This window comes from Muscardinus avellanarius, assembly GCF_963383645.1.
Source record: "Muscardinus avellanarius genome assembly, chromosome: 11".
Classification (NCBI taxonomy): domain Eukaryota; kingdom Metazoa; phylum Chordata; class Mammalia; order Rodentia; family Gliridae; genus Muscardinus; species Muscardinus avellanarius.
In genome coordinates this window covers 7,843,913-7,860,080 of record NC_137797.1, presented here as the reverse complement: position 1 = coordinate 7,860,080, position 16,168 = coordinate 7,843,913, and the positions used below count along the sequence as shown (strand labels likewise).

Here is a 16,168-nt window from a genome sequence, read left to right as displayed (position 1 = left end):
CTGTGATCCTCCTGTCTCAGCCTCCCAAATAGTGGAATTATGGGTTTGTGCCACCACACCCAGATTTAGACTTAGCTCTTTGAATATACTAACTCACCCAGTACTTGCCATGGCTCTATAAAGTAGGAGGTGCTACTGTTCACATGTTACAGATGAGGAGGCTTCAGCAGAGAGCCTGATGTCCTTGCCAAGGGTGGGATTCTGTAGGCTGGAGGGTCCAGAGTCTTGGGCCTGGCCAACCAGGGCCTCTCCTGTAGTTTCCCTAAAGGTAGAATTTTGTTTGGTACACAGTCAGGGTTTTTTGTTTTTGTTTATTTTATGTGTGTGGTACTGGAGATTGAACTCAAGGGCTTTTTTTCTTGGATCTGGGGATGGAACCCAGAGGCATTTGACCTCTGAGCTAACCCCCTGCCCTATTTTTTATTCTTTTTTTTTTTTTTTTTAGGTACTAGCGATGGAACCCAGGGTCTTTCTACCTCCAGGCTATACTCCCAGACCTATTTTATATTTTATTTGTTTTTCAGGGTTTTTGTTTGTTTGTTTGTTTTGTTTTGTTGGTGGTACTGGGGGTGCAACCCAGAGGCTTTCTACCTCCGGGCTATACTTCCAGACCTTTTTTATATTTTATTTGGAAACAGGGTCTCACTAAGTTGCTGAAAGCCTCACTAAGTAGCTGAGGCTGGCTTCGAACCTGTGCGATCCTCCTGTCTCAGCCTCCCAAGCGCTGGGATTACAAGCGTGCACCACCACACCCAGCTATATTTTATTTGGAATGCTGGAATTTCAAGCGAATGCTGGGATTATAAGTGTGTGCCACCACACCCAGTTCTCAAGGGCATTTTCCTCCAAACTACACCCCCCAAGCCCTATTTATTTATTTATTTACTTACTTATTTGATACTGGGGATGGAATACAGGGGCTTTCTACCTCTGAGGTATACTCCCAGCCCTATTTTTTATTCTTTATTTTGAAACAGGGTCTCACTGAGTTGCAAAGGGCCTCACTACGTAGCTGAGGCTGTCCATGAACCACAATCCTCCTGTCTCAGCCTCCCAAATGCTGGGATTACAAGCATGTACCACCACTCAGCTCCCACCACTCAGCTCCCCAGCCCTATTTTATTATTTATTTATTTATATTGATCTATTTATTATTATTTCATATATATATGTTTTTTTGGGGGGTGGTACTGGGGGTGAAAGCCAGAGGCTTTCTACCTCCGGGCTACACTCCCAGACCTATTTTATATTTTATTTGGAAACAGGGTCTTGCTAAGTTGCTGAGAGCCTCACTTAGTAGCTGAGGCTGGCTTCGAACCTGTGCGATCCTCCTGTCTCAGCCTCCCAAGCACAGGGATTATAAGCATGTGCCACCACACCCAGCCCCTAGCCCTATTTTTTATTTTGAGACAGGGTCTCAAGCCAGGAGTGGTGGTGCATGCTTGTAATCCCAGCATTTGGGAGGCTGAGACAGGAGGGTTGCGATTCACAGACAGCCTCAGCTACTGTGACAGTCCAAGGTGATAATCTCATTTGGCATTCTAAGTGCCCCTCGTTACTTTCTGAAGTTGTCCTCAAACCTGCCTGCCATCTTCCTGTCTCAGCCTCCAAGTACTAGGATTACAAGTATGCACCACCATGCCCAGCTCATATTTTAGTTTTAATTTATTTTTAATATTTTGGGGGGCAGTCTGGGGATGGAACCTAGTGCATTCACCCTCTGAGCTATAACCCTTGCCTTGTTTTTTTTTATTTTTTATTTTTTTGAAACAGAGTCTCGGTAAGTTAGGGAGGGCCTCACTAAGTAGCTGAGGCTGGCCGCGAACTGTGATCCTCCTATCTCAGCCTTCTAAAGGCTGGGGTGACAAGCGTGCGCCACCATGCCTGGCTTATTTTTCATTTTGAAACAGGGCCTTACCAAGTTTCAGAGGTTGTTGTCAAACCTGCGACCCTCCCGTTCTAGCCTCCCAGGTACTGGGATTATAGGCGTGTGCCACCACACATGGCCAATTTTATAAGTATGGTGTGCGTGTGGTTTCCTGGGAGGCAGGGGCTTTACTTCAAAATTTTACTTTTGAGGACACTGATCTCTGTGTGTCCGTTTGCCATTCTTCCTGTGTGAGCCCGCTCTGCCTCTTTCCAAGGTGACCCTCCTCCCCACCTTCGCCCAGGCCTTGCAGCCTGCCTCCTTCCAGAGCTGAGTCAGGCTGTCATCTGACCCTGCCAGCTTTGCCCCGCACTGAAACTAGAGCTAACCACAGACTGCCACTCTGCTTTCACACATGGGCCACTGTGGCGGCATGTTATTCCAGCCTGAGGGGGCCAGAGAACCAGGGAGGGACGAGGGTGGGCCCCACGGCCCTTTGTCAGGAGGGGCACCCCATCCCACTTCCACAAAGGCACAGACCTTTTTGGCAACTGCTAGGCCAAAGTTTGGGGCTGTGAGTGACAGTTACTCCCACCTGCCCTTGGTGACCTGCTGAGTACTCATTTGTTTCTTGATAAGGAACTCCCAAGTGTCATCTGAACTAAGCCCAACCTTCCCTCCAGTTGGCCCTGCACACTGCTCCTCCACTCCTCTGCTTTCCAGCTTCCTGTCTCACCCCCGGCCCTCAGCACCCTGTTGGGCCTCTGTGTGCCCCTCAGGCCATTCCAGTGTGTTCCAGCAGTGCACCTAGGCCTTCTCCACTGCGCTGTGCTCTCTGTGGAGAGGGGCTGTGGCTTCATTCCTTGTAGCTTTGGGCCTGGGGCCTGCTGGGTATAGAACTGGGCCTTAGTGTAAGTGTCTTGGTAGATCCAGTTGAATTTCGACTTTATGTTCTACATATGAGTCCAGCCAAAAATAGGATTTTCCATGCTCTTGCCATACCTGCCCCATCTCTGTCACAGCCTGCTTGTCGTGTGCTTTCTGCAGTCCTCAGATCTATTAAGCTCTTTCTTTTGGATCTGAACCATGTTTATGTCTATACCATGGAGATCATCTTTCTTTTCTTTTTTTTTTTTTTTTTTTTGTGAGTGTGGGGGTGGAACCCAGGGACATTCAACCTCCAAGCTACACCCCCTGCCCTATTTTTTTATTTTGAAACCGGGTCTCACTGAGTTGCAGAGGGCCTCACTAGGTCCGCGAACCGCGATCCTCTGGCCTCAGCCTTCCAAATGCTGGGATTACAAGCGTGTGCCACCACACCCGGCTCATGGAGATCATCTTGAATTCCACCTTTGTACATGGCCAAAGCCAGAGAGGGCCAGAGAAGGGAAACAGTTAAGCAGGGTCAGCTGTTCTTCCCAGATGCCCGCACACTCCAGGGAAGAGGCCAGGCCTCCTAGCCTTTTGCATCCCCAAGGGTGAGCCCCTTACACCTTGCCGAGTCTCTCACAGCAGAGACCTTCTGTTCTCTGGAGCTCCAGGGAGCCTGCCCTCATCCAGGCAGCCTTCGTGGGTCACTGAGCCTCTCCCACCTCTTGTGAAGGATCTTGCTACAAAATAAAGAAGAAACTGTTGCCTCCCCAGATATGATTGTCTGCTTAATAGACATCTCATACAGCCTCACAGTGATCCAGTGAGGTGGTATAATTGTCAGCTGTTTGTTACAGAAAAGGAAACTGGAAGCTAGGCATGCGGACACAAACCTATAATCCCTCCTTGGGAGGCCGAGACAGGAGGATCATGGTTTGTGGACAGCCTCAGCCACTTAGTGAGGCCCTTTGCAACTTAGTGAGACCCTGTTTCAAAGTAAAGAATAAAAAATAGGGCAGAGGGTGTAGCTTGGAGGTCGAATGCCCCTGGGTTCCATCTGCAGACCCACAAAAAATAAAAAATTTAAAAATTAAAGGGTTGGGGGTGTAGCTCAGTAGTAAAGTGCCCCCAAATTCAATCCCCAGAATCACACACACACAAAAAAGGGAAACTAAGGCTTACAGAGGGGAAGTGGCTCGGCCAAGATTCCACAGCTGCTCACTAGACCCAAGGAGCAAGACGCCTGGCCCCAGTGAGCTGTCTCAAGTGTCCAGCACCGGTCAGCAGGCAGGGCCACGTGTAGGTGCTGGCCCTGGACTCAGTTGCCTCCTCAGTGGATGCTTGAGGGGAGCGCTCGGCCCGGCCTTGAGCAGCTCCCTCAACTCCGAGGACGCATGCAGTGAGGAAGCGCCTGCTGTGTGCGGGTCCCCGCCCCGTGCAGGATGCAGCTGGTGCAGGAGAGTCGTCGCCCTGATGAGAGCGGGCACACTGCACACCTGGACAACCCACCACACCAGCCCGGAGTGTTGTCAGGAGCCTCTCTGCTGTCATGCTTGGCCCGGGCCCGGCCCAGGCCACCATTGGCCAGCTTATCTGGCTCTTCCTATTCTGGGGCTAGGATGATGGGATATTTTCACAATTGTACTACACATGAAAAAACGGAAGCACAGGGAGGGCTTTATATACAGCTGGAAGTGTCAGAGCTAGCCATGAGCCCAGGCTGCCTCCGTCCCAGGACTGGCTCCTCCTGGCCACACTGGAGGTGGCCTGTGTGAAGTGGGGCCAGCCCCGCTAGTTCAATCCTGGAGGAGCAGCTGGGCATGCCCGGTGGGCTGGTGGCAGCCAGCACAGTTTATAGACCCTTAGCTTCAGAGCTTGGATTCTTTTTCAGATCATTCTGGAAAACTATGCATACCCTGGGGTTCTTCTGATTGGCACTGACTCCCACACCCCCAACGGTGGTGGCCTGGGGGGCATCTGCATTGGAGTTGGGGGTGCCGATGCAGTGGACGTCATGGCCGGGATCCCCTGGGAGCTGAAGTGCCCTAAGGTGAGGGCCTGCGAGGGACTTGCTCGGGGCTGGCTGTGGTGGGGGCAGGAATGGAGACCGCAGCCCAGAGGGGCCAAGGGAACAGGTGGGGCTTGAGTCTCTGGGAGGGAGGCAGGGCTGACCGTGCGGCAGCAGGGATGCCAGCAGCTGCAGTCCACTCAGGCTTGCAGTTACTGTCTCTCCTCCATCCTCTTCAGGTGATTGGCGTGAAGCTGACAGGCTCCCTCTCTGGTTGGACCTCACCCAAAGATGTGATCCTGAAGGTAGCAGGCGTCCTCACAGTGAAAGGTGGCACAGGCGCAATTGTGGAGTACCACGGGCCTGGTGTAGACTCCATCTCCTGCACTGGTGAGGACCACCCGGCCCTGACCCTGCCTGGGGCATGATGGGGCCTGCAGCTGATCTGCAGAAGCAGCCGTTGGCCTCCTCGAGTCTGTCCAGGCGTGGGGTGGGGTGGGTGTGTAGAGAGGACACATCGACCTTCCCGAGGCCTCCCTCCCTCCCTCCCCGGCCCTGGCTCTAACCCTGGGCCTCTGTCCCCTGCTGCTAGGTGGCTCCTTGGTGTGAAGGGTGTGTGCACAGCTGGCAGGCTGAGGGGCCGGCCCAGCATGTTGCCAGCCCTATAGGCTCTGTTTCTTCACAGGCATGGCAACAATCTGCAACATGGGCGCTGAAATTGGGGCCACCACATCAGTGTTCCCTTACAGCCACAGGATGAAGACGTATTTGAACAAGACTGGCCGCACAGGTGAGCCGGCAGGGTCGGGCAGTGCGGGCCTGCCCTGGGGCGGGGTCCTGAGCCTGGTGTCTACAGACCGGCTACTGAGGCCCAGGAAGCCCCTGCAGGTGCATGACAAATTAGGCATTTCTGAGTTGGGTGTCTGCTGCCATCTTTAGCTTTTTGGAAGCTTCTGGCATCCAAGTTGGAGAGATCCGGGCCTCAGGATTGGAATTCATTTCACCTGCAAAGGTGGCAGAACGCTGCTCCTTTCTGGCCTGATCCCTGGTGCCCCCTGCAGGAAGCTCCAGAAATGGCATGGATCTCTTCTGTGGGATTGCTGCCTTAGAAGGGGAAAGAGAAATAACATTTGGAGTGGGCTCAGCATGTTAGTGCCCACTTGTAATCCCAGGACTTGGGAGGCTGAGAAAGGAGGATCACAGGTTCGAAGACAGCCTCAACAAGTAATGAGAATTTCATCAACCTAGGAAGACCCTGTTTAAAAAATTTAACATAAGCCGGGCGTGGTGGCGCACGCTTGTAATCCCCGCGCTTGGGAGGCAGAGACAGGAGGATCGCGCAGGTTCGAAGTCAGCCGCGCGCGCTGGCTTAGGAGACCCTGTTTCCAAATAAAAAAATGTAAAAATAGGTCTGGGAGTGTGGCCCGGAGGTAGAAGGGCTTCCAGGAACCCCAGTACCACCAAAAAAAAAAAGAAAAAAATTTAACATAAGCCGGGCGTGGTGGCGCATGCTTGTAATCCCAGCATTTGGGAGGCTAAGACCGGAGGATCGGATCGCGGTTCGCTTACAGCCTCAGCTACTAGTGAGGCCCTCTGCAACTCAGTGAGACCCGGTTTCAAAATAAAGAATAAAAAATAGGGGTGGGGGTGTGGCTCGGAGGTCGAATCCCCTTGGGTTCCACCCCTAGACCCGCAAAAAATAAGTAAAATAAAAAATAAAAAATTTAACATAAAAGAAGTCTGGGGGTAGAGAGAGAATGCCTGTGTTCAACTCTAGTATGATTAAAAATAAAAGAGAAAAACTCCACACTCTTCACTTCGGAAACCTCAGCACAGCCTCCGTTTCTCCAGCCCCCGGGTGTCTCTCCTGTGTTTCCGTCGTTTTCCGCTCAGGGACGGCTTCTTCGCTGGACTGAGCCCCGCGGCGTCCTGTGCCGTTTGCTCCGTCCTTTGCTGGCCGGCCAGTGCTGGGCGAGGCGTCCGTGGGCCGCTCCCGGCCAGGGCTAGATGCGCTCGGGGCGCGCTCTTCACTTGCCTCCCTGTTGATTTCAGAAATCGCCAGTCTTGCTGAAGAATTCAAGGATCACCTGGTACCGGACCCTGGTTGCCAGTATGACCAAGTGATTGAAATTAACCTCAACGAGGTGAGGGAGGGGCCTGGGCTCAGGGGCCTTGGCCCTGGGGCTGGGGAGCCCTGCCTGCACACTGGCGGGGCTGTGGCCTCTGGCTCTCCAGCGCCCCCACAGGCTGCTGCCTCAGCCTGGCACGAGTGGGGCTGGGAGGGAAAGGGAGATGGGTGACTGGCTGGCTAGTCACTCACTCAGAAACTGGTCAGTTTGTCCTTCCTCCCAGCGTTAGTGGAGGCCAGCATTTCACCTTGGAGCATTCACTTTGTAATCAGAGTTCAGCGGGCAAGGCCCCAGCAGGGTCTGGTACTCTAAGAGTATTGCAGCGGCAGCCAGCCGCCTGAGCCGGTGTGGGCCCTGCCCCTGGGGCCCTGGGCCGGGGCGAGCTGCCTGGCCCCAGGCTCACTCCGCGTATGAAAGCTCAGCTGTGAGTTCAGTAGGCTCGCTCAGTACTAACGGCTACTCGTATGTAGTGCTTACTGTGTGCCAGGCAGTTTTCTGTGCACTATACATTTTATTACAAAGTGTTAGGACACATGTAAAGCAACTTAAGTTCCTGTTTGTTGCAAGAGCCAGAGCAGTGTAGTTTGGGAGGCGACTGGCTTGTTAGGCTGACAGCCTTCAACTACCTGCCACATCTCCTGGCTACGTGACCTTGAGTGGGCACTTGCTTCTGAGCTTCAGCTCCTACCTGTACAGACAGGGCGTCCCAGGAGCTGGTGTGTGCTCACCGCCTGCTGCCAATCCAGCCTCCACCAGGGTCGAGCCCTGAGAATCGGAGTCGGCTCCCTCTGGGGACCTAGGAGAATGTGGGCAGCAGTTGTCTCACTCCCAAACCTGTTCCCATCTGTCTTCCTGATCCTTGTGTCCTTGTCTTTTCAGCTGAAGCCACACATCAATGGGCCCTTCACTCCCGACCTGGCTCACCCTGTGGCCGACGTTGGTTCTGTGGCGGAGAAGGAAGGATGGCCTCTGGACATTCGTGTGGGTGAGCACCCTCTGCACTGGGTCGCAGCTCCGCCCAGCCTGCGGCGAGGCGCCCGCGCTCCTGCGCTGCTTTTGGAAGCAGGCACCTTCTGCAGTAGAATGTTCCTCAAAAGTTACCCTCGCTTGGTATGAAAGGCACATATTCTTACTATAGAGAATATTGACAGGAATTTTAAAATAGCTGTAAGCTCAGCCACCAACCAGAAACAAGCCCTTTGTCACACTGTGTTTCTCCGTCTGCACACATGAACACATTTGTGTATTTCTGTTTTGAGGCAAATCACACCAGCCATGTTGTTTCAAAATAAAAAGAATAAAAAATAGGGCTGGGGGTGTAGCAACTTAGTGAAATCCTGTTTCCAAATAAAAAGTAGAGATGGGGGTGTAGCTCAGATAGCTCAGAGGTGGAACACTTCTGGGTTCAATCCCCAGTATCACAAAAAATACTTTTTTAAATAATAAAAAGACCTCTCGTTACCCTTTATTATAAAGCAGAAAGTAAGACAGACATGGTGGCGCACTCTTGTAATCCCAGCTACTCGAGAGGCTGAGGCAGGAGGATTGACTTAGTGAGACCCTGTATCAAAGTAAAAGGGCTGGTCGAGTCGCTCAGTGGTAGAGCGCTTGCCTTGACTGGGCCGTGAAGAGCCTACCCTTTGCTGTAGGGTAATTAGGCCGCTTGCTCTTTACCTCTGTTAGGAACAGTTTCTGGCCCAGTGTGTCAGTGAACTCCTTTGACCAGGGCTGGCTAGAGGTCAGGTAGGGACCTCTGGTCACTGCTTTTCACTGACCCTAAACCCGTTACTAATGCCCCAGGTCTTATCGGCAGCTGCACCAATTCCAGCTATGAGGACATGGGACGCTCGGCAGCTGTGGCCAAGCAGGCGCTGGCCCATGGACTCAAGTGCAAGTCCCTGTTCACCATCACGCCGGGCTCTGAGCAGATCCGTGCCACCATTGAGCGGGACGGCTATGTGAGTGCCACCTGCCCTGGCGCCTCACCCATGCTGCCAGCCAATGGGGCTGTCTTAGTCCTGATGTCCCTGGGTTTCAGGACAGCCCTTTGCCTGCAGCTGCTCATCTGCCGTTTCCCATCAGACACTGCCAGCCCCTGATGGTTCCACCTTCCTCTCCCTGCTGCAGGCACAGATCCTGAGGGACGTGGGCGGCGTCGTGCTGGCCAACGCATGTGGCCCCTGTATTGGCCAGTGGGACAGGTGAGGGCACATCTTTGATAGGATAGCCCCTGGGGTTCTGGGTTTGGAGCCCCCAAGGTTACTCTGGTAGAGAGAAGAGTCAAGCGAGGCCTTGGCTCCAGAGGCGGCTGCCCTGTGAAGACTCAGCCTAAGGGCAGGGGCATTGGTCTGGACAGAGAGGAAGAGCTGTGGAGGGAAGAAGCCAAGAGGAACCTCGTGAGCGGAGGCAGCTGCCCGCTCAGACTAGGCCTGGATCTGCCTCTGTCCTCTGTCCTCTGTGGTGTCTCAGGCAAGGCCAGTGGCCCGAGGTTCCTCCCCTGCCATGTACACAGTCCCAGGGTGGGGCAGTGGCCTTCCCACGTCCCTCTGTCATGTGTGCTCTTCTGGCCTCAGTACGGGCCAGGTGACACTGATATCCCTAATCTCGTCCCCTCTGACCTGGCAGGAAGGACATCAAGAAGGGGGAGAAGAACACAATCGTCACCTCCTACAACCGCAACTTCACAGGCCGCAACGACGCCAACCCCGAGACACATGCTTTCGTCACGTCCCCAGAGGTGAGACTGCCTGGCCAGACGCCTCGGGTCCCTGCTCCTGGCAGGCCAGGGGACGGGGTGGGAGGAGGAGATGGGCTGCACCAAAAGCCAGACTGCACAGGGCTGCTGAGGAGGGCTGGCAGCGAGGGCAAGGGGTTACCCATGGCCTTCCTGGCCCACACGTTGGACTTCTTGGCGCCTCTGGCGGGGTTCTCCCCAGACCATGGGGCTGTGAGATGTCTGTCACCAGCATCTCTAACGGTGACTGGTCATGAGCACGGAATGTGGAATCTCACCCCTGGGACAAATCCCAGCCTTCCTCTGCTCTTAACTAGACTCAGGAGCTTGGTCAAGTCACTCATCTTCCCTGAGCCTGCAAATCCTATCAGGGTTACATGAGAAAGTTTGTAGAAGTGGGGTAAGTGGCATATGCCTGTAATTCCATTTCTTGGGAGTCTGAGATAGAGGATCGCAGGTTCAAGGTCAGCCTGAGCAATTTAGCAAGACTTTTTTTTTTTTTTTTTTTGGTACTGGTGATTGAACCTACCATGCCCATCTATTTTTTATTCTAAAATTAGCTGAGCATAGCCAGGTGTGGTGGCGCACACTTGTAATCCCTGTGCTTGGGAGGCTGAGACAGGAGGATCGCACGGGTTCGAAGCCAGCCTCAGCTACTTAGTGAGGCTCTCAGTAACTTAGTGAGACCCTGTTTCCAAATAAAATATAAAAAATAGGTCTGGGAGTATAGCCTGGAGGTAGAAAGCCTCTGAGTTCCACCCCCAGTACCACCAAAAAAAAAAAAATTAGCCGAGCACAGAGGCGTATGCCTGTGATCCCAGTACTTGGGAGATTGAGACAGCAGGATTGCAGGTTCGAAGACACTCTTAGGAGCTAGCCAGACCCTGTTTCAAAATAAATAAAAAGGGCTGGGTGTGTAGCTTAGAGGTAGAACATCCTTGGTTTCAATCTCCAGTACCATTAAATAAAACTACATAAAAAGGTCTGTGTAAGCTGAGCACAGTGACGCACACTTATAATCTCAGCATTTGGGAGGCTGAGACATGAGGATCATAGTTCACAGACAGCCTCAGCTACTTAGAGAGGCCCTTTACAACTCATTGAGACCCTGTTTTAAAATAAAGAATAAGCCGAGTGTGTGGTGGCACACGCTTGTAATCCCTGCGCTTGGGAGGCTGAGACAGGAGGATCGTGCAAGTTTGAAGCCAGCCTCAGCTACTAAGTGAGGCTTTCAGCAACTTAGCAAGACCCTGTTTCCAAATAAAATATAAGATAGGTCTGGGAGTGTAGCCTGGAGGTAGAAAGCCTCTGGGTTCCATCCCCAGTACCACCACCAAAAAAAGTAATAAAAATAAGGTCTGTGTGTAGTTTAGATAGGATGCTCCTGGGTTTAATCTCTAGTTCTAAAAAATAAATGTTAAAAAAAGAAAGTATGTGGAGAGCTTGTGGCATTTGGCAGGGGGGTGGTTTTGAGGTAGGGTCTCTGTTGCCTAGGCTGGCCTTGAGTTCTGGGGCTCCAGTGATCCTCCTGCCTCAGCCTCAAGCCTGACACCATGCCCACCGTAGTTTGTGAGTTGGGTAAACATTAGGCTTGCTGTTCAGAGGTGCCTGTGTGGCTGTGTGAAGGAGGGCATGCCCTTCTCATTCTAGGCACTACGCACCTAGGGCTGTAGTCACCACCACAACATTGCTGTGCTGGGCCTCTCCCATCTTGTCAGCACCCTGAGGGCAGGAGAGTGCCACAGTATGCTGGGCGGGCCTGGGCAGTGGGAAAGGCCAGTGGGCCTTGCCTTCCTGAGTCTTTCGCAGGTCTGAGCCTGTAAGCCCAGAGTCCTGATTTTCTGGTCTCTCGAAGAGGGCCTGGGTCCCTTCTCTGTGTGGTCCAGGCTCTGGGTTGGGGAGGGTAAGTGTGGCATTTGGTGCTCAACAACAAACTGGCCTCCTCCATTTCAGATCGTCACAGCCCTGGCCATTGCGGGGACCCTCAAGTTCAACCCAGAAACTGACTTCCTGACAGGCAAGGATGGCAAGAAGTTCAAGCTGGAGGCTCCGGATGCAGATGAGCTTCCCCGCACGGTGAGCAGGCGCTGCCGCTCCGTGCTGTCACCACCAAGGGCCTGGTGCCTGGGACCCGCTTGTGGCTGCCATGTGGCCAAGATGCTTCCTTCTCCTAAAGGCAGGGACGCCGTTATTGAAAAGCAGCTCCACGTCCTGTGGGAGGGAGTGGCGTGGGGCCCAGGAAGGCTTGCTGGCTGTGTGAGCTATCAGTGTGGGGATTGAGGATTCAGCACCCAACGTGTCCCTGTCCCTTCCTGCAGGACTTCGACCCAGGGCAGGACACCTACCAGCACCCCCCCAAGGACAGCAGTGGGCAGCGGGTGGAAGTGAGCCCCACCAGCCAGCGCCTGCAGCTCCTGGAACCTTTCGACAAGTGGGACGGCAAAGACCTGGAGGACCTGCAGATCCTCATCAAGGTGGGCAGTGCAGCGTGGCGCGGCACCCAGTCCTGACCACCAGGAGGGCTCAGGCCCAGCAGAACGGGCGGCGGCCAGAAGCAAGGTGGGGCAGGAAGGGAGGCGACTGCAGAGGGAGAAGGAATGGCCCGCCCGCCTTCTCTGGGGCCCAGGCTGGCAGAGCTGGATCTGGCCGGCTGCTGTCTGGCTCTCAGCCACCAAGGAGCAGGCCAGTGAGTGTCACAGAGGCAGTCCAGAGGGACATGGCGACTGCACAGCAGGTGTCCTCACCTCCGGCTTCCACCACCGAGTGTCCTTAGTCATGGCCTGTATTTAGGGGGAGCTGAGCAGTCACAAGCCTTTACAGGGCCAGACACTAATTCGTGTATTTACCAAGGAGTCTTGAGGTGCTCCCATGACCAGCCAGTAATAAGCCCATGTGACGTGAGACTGACCGCCCCAGCCAGGGTCCAGTGTCTGGGCACCTCTCAGCTGAGGTCCTGGGTCGCCTGGGGCTGAGCAGGCATACGCCTCTGCCCTTGTCCAGCCGCCCCCCTTGAGCGCTCTCATGACGGAGTGCCCTCTCCTGGAGACCAAGCAGCCTTCCACAGTGGAGTGATGGCCTTGCCGGAGCCCACTGGGCCCGAGTGTGGCAGCACCAGGACTGCAGGACCGCGGGCACTTGGCTGCCGCCTACCTCTGGGGGCTCCTCACCACTCACCGGCCACGTCCCAACCCGTTTTCCCTGCTCATCCACCAGGTCAAAGGGAAGTGCACCACTGACCACATCTCAGCTGCTGGTCCCTGGCTCAAGTTCCGCGGGCACCTGGACAACATCTCCAACAACCTGCTCATTGGTGCCATCAACATTGAAAATGGCAAGGCCAACTCTGTGCGCAATGCCGTCACTCAGGAGTTTGGGCCTGTCCCTGACACTGCCCGCTACTACAAGGTGGGCAGAGCCAGAGCTCAGGAGACTGGGGACTTAGACAAGGTTAGGGAGCAGCCAGCCCAGGGCAAGAGCCAAGGGTCCAGGCGAGTCGATTCAACAGAACCAGGCTGATCCCAAGCCCTGAGCCATCAGGGTAAGGACCGCCCGGCACCTTGGTGGCTGGGCGGGATGGTGCAGGCACCCCACCCTGCAGACACACAGGCAGGGCCCATGTCCAAGCTGCCTCCGCCCCTCAGGTCGTCTGGGCCCTGTCCGATTCACCTGGCCTCAGCATGCCGGGCTCCTGTGCCTCATGACCTCACTTGTTGCCCGACAGAAACATGGCATCAGGTGGGTGGTGATCGGAGACGAGAACTACGGGGAGGGCTCGAGCCGAGAGCATGCGGCGCTGGAGCCACGCCACCTTGGGGGCCGGGCCATCATCACCAAGAGCTTTGCCAGGATCCACGGTGAGCTGCGGCCTGTGCAGCCAACCTGCTGCCCTCGCTCATAGCCCCGGGCCACCACCTGCCCGCAGCCTGCTTGGGCTTGGAGCCACATGCCTGGCTTCCAGGTCGCATCCATGGCTCTGCTGCCCAAGCCCGATGACCAGCTTCCCACCAGCTCTGGCCTGGCCTCCAAACTTAAAGACCTGAGCGGCTGAAGCCCAGGTCATGTGGGCAGAGGTTTTGCTCTTACTAACAGACACCCGCAGCAGCACTCGCCTGTGCAAGTCTTTAGGGAAGGGGAGCTTGTCCCTGGGACCCCAGCAGGCTTGTGCCCTGTAGTCACTGTTTGTCCCCTGTAGTCACTGTTTGTCCCCAGCAGGGCCAAGGCTGTCTTCCTGCTAGACTTAAAAAAGAAGCTCCCAGCCAGGTGTGGTGCTGCACACCTGTAGCCCCAGTACTTGGGAGGCTGAGATAGGAGCATCACAGGTTCCAGACCAGCCGCCGCAACTCAGTGAGACCCTATTTCAAAATTAAAAAGGCTGTGTACCCTGGAGGTAGAATGCCTGGGCTGATGAGGCCCCTGTGTGGATGGGGGAAGAGACACCACCCTGTGGACACTGTGCCTCTGCCTTCCAGAAACCAACCTGAAGAAGCAGGGCCTGCTGCCCCTCACCTTTGCGGACCCCGCTGACTACAACAAGATCCACCCTGTGGACAAGCTGACCATTCAGGGCCTGAAGGACTTCGCTCCCGGCAAGGTCAGCAGCTATGAGGGAGAACAGAGGGGTGGGAGGTGCTGCTTTCCCTCCTGCGGTACCTGGCCCCACCTGTAACTTCTGGGAGCTGGAGGGCCCTCGGGTCCTTTAGGCAGCAAGAAGTTTCCTCCCCAGAGCTGAGGGCGGGGCCAGCCCAGGTCCCCAGCTGGTGCCTCCCCAGGGGTCCTCAGCAGGCGGGCGCCGGCCCAGACCCTCCTAGACACGCCTGCCACTCTGCCCACACCTCTTCTCCTCACAGCCCCTGAAATGCATCATCAAGCACCCCAACGGGACCGAGGAGAGCATCCTTCTGAACCACACCTTCAACGAGACCCAGATCGAGTGGTTCCGCGCGGGCAGCGCTCTGAACAGGATGAAGGAGCTGCAGCAGTAAGGACAGCCGCCCCACGCCACTCAGCGCGGTCTGCCATCGCCAGAGCGCATCTGCTCATCCAGCCATGCTCCCTGCGCCAAGACGTGACCAGACACGTCCCCCCGCATCAGCCCACTGGGTGACCTGGGGGGGGCTTCCTAAGATAACCTTCCAGCTCCCGCTCCCCTGGTTTTAGTTTGGTTCAGATCTTGAGCAGCAACGCACAACTGTATTTATTTTTGATGACAACACTCCCCTCTAACAAAGTTTTTATTCCGCCTGATACCTGACTGGTGGCTGAAGGATTTTACAGAACCTTTTGTTCTTGCAAGAAAATAAGAATCCAAATCCATTGACTGTAACCGTGCAGTAGTTGGCGTCTGTCCTGTCGTGGGCTCAGGGCTTTGAGTCAAGGTTGGTGGAGGGCACCGGTCACAGCTGTACCCGTACTGCAGTAGAGATGTGAGCCGTGGCAGAAGGCGGCTCCGGTCACTGCCCGCACTTGTGCCTGCCCTGGCAAGTAGTCCTGTCCTGTCCCCATGGCCTCCCTCTTGGGAGGAGCCTGCCCTCCCCCGTGGTGCTCAGTGGCGGCAGTCTTGTTTAGCCCTGGGGTGGGCACAGCCCGCCTTACAGTGAGGCCACCTGGAAAGCGAACCTGGCGAGGTCGCAGCTCGAGTATGCTGGGCGCTGCCTGCTACCTCCCTGCTGCACGGGGATGGAGGTAGGCTCCTCTTCCCGGCATCGACTCCACACGCTGGTGACTTGTGCGCGCCAAGAAGGCCCACCAAGCTTTGAGGAGGCGCGTCCAGGGCAACTTACGGCTGGTCCCGGCAGGAGCGAGGGGGCGGGGACCTGGCAGAGCCGTTGTGTCGAAGTGGCATGCCTGGATCTGGGAGCCAGCCCTGCCCGTGTTTGCTCATGGTCTGAGTGACAGTGTACCATGAGGGGCGACACAAGTCTGGTCACCACCCCCTCCACCGTGGGCAGTGCCCACAGCCTCTGCTTTCCAGATGGGGAGCCGACTTCAGAGGCTAAGCCCCTCCTTCCCAACGCCAGGGGACAGTGGGACGTGACAGCTTGAGGGTCCAAAGCGGCTGCTCCAGGCCTCTGGAAGGGGGCCCACCCCAGTGGGGCAGCCTGGACCTCACAGCACCCACGTCGCAGGGGCTGGGGATGGTCGTCTCCTAGTCACGTGCACAGGTGGGGTAGGACATGCTGTCCCAGCCTTAGATCGCGACACTCGCCCTTGAGAGAGGGGGACTCTTGCCACCGTTGTTTATTAAACATCTCTGTCCTCACGGAGAACCAGAGTCCACAGGATGCGGCTGCACAGCCCTAGGGTGCAGCTCAGCGACAGAACACTTGCCTAGCACGCCTCAGGCCCTGGGTTCCGTCCCCAGCAGGACAAACGGAAAAGTCCACGGGGAAGGCAGGACCTCGGGCATAGCTCTGGAGCGGGCCAAGACGGTGAGGAGCCAAGTTGGCAGCACTCCTGGCTCACACCCTACCCAGATCCCCGCTGCAGACTCTTCTACCTGCTCAGCTGCTGTCTTCCCCGGCGGTGTACCACCTTCCTGGGGTCACTGTTGGACCCCAGGG

General features: G+C 55.4%; 1 protein-coding gene across 1 annotated transcript in view; it reads left to right on the top strand.

Annotated features, from left to right (window-relative positions):
* Window positions 1-14,590, top strand: part of ACO2 (aconitase 2) — a gene marked incomplete at its 3' end in the record, with an annotated part of 48,705 nt that extends 34,115 nt beyond the window's left edge. The window contains exons 5-18 of the mRNA XM_080705057.1: window positions 4,629-4,787; window positions 4,985-5,135; window positions 5,431-5,535; window positions 6,798-6,889; window positions 7,754-7,859; window positions 8,675-8,832; window positions 9,002-9,075; window positions 9,500-9,611; window positions 11,562-11,684; window positions 11,927-12,082; window positions 12,822-13,013; window positions 13,330-13,462; window positions 14,078-14,199; window positions 14,456-14,590. Of these exons, the coding sequence (XP_080561183.1) occupies window positions 4,629-4,787; window positions 4,985-5,135; window positions 5,431-5,535; window positions 6,798-6,889; window positions 7,754-7,859; window positions 8,675-8,832; window positions 9,002-9,075; window positions 9,500-9,611; window positions 11,562-11,684; window positions 11,927-12,082; window positions 12,822-13,013; window positions 13,330-13,462; window positions 14,078-14,199; window positions 14,456-14,590 (1,818 nt within the window). The remainder of the gene's footprint in view (window positions 1-4,628; window positions 4,788-4,984; window positions 5,136-5,430; window positions 5,536-6,797; window positions 6,890-7,753; window positions 7,860-8,674; window positions 8,833-9,001; window positions 9,076-9,499; window positions 9,612-11,561; window positions 11,685-11,926; window positions 12,083-12,821; window positions 13,014-13,329; window positions 13,463-14,077; window positions 14,200-14,455) is intronic.
* Between the last annotated feature and the right edge of the window lie 1,578 nt (window positions 14,591-16,168).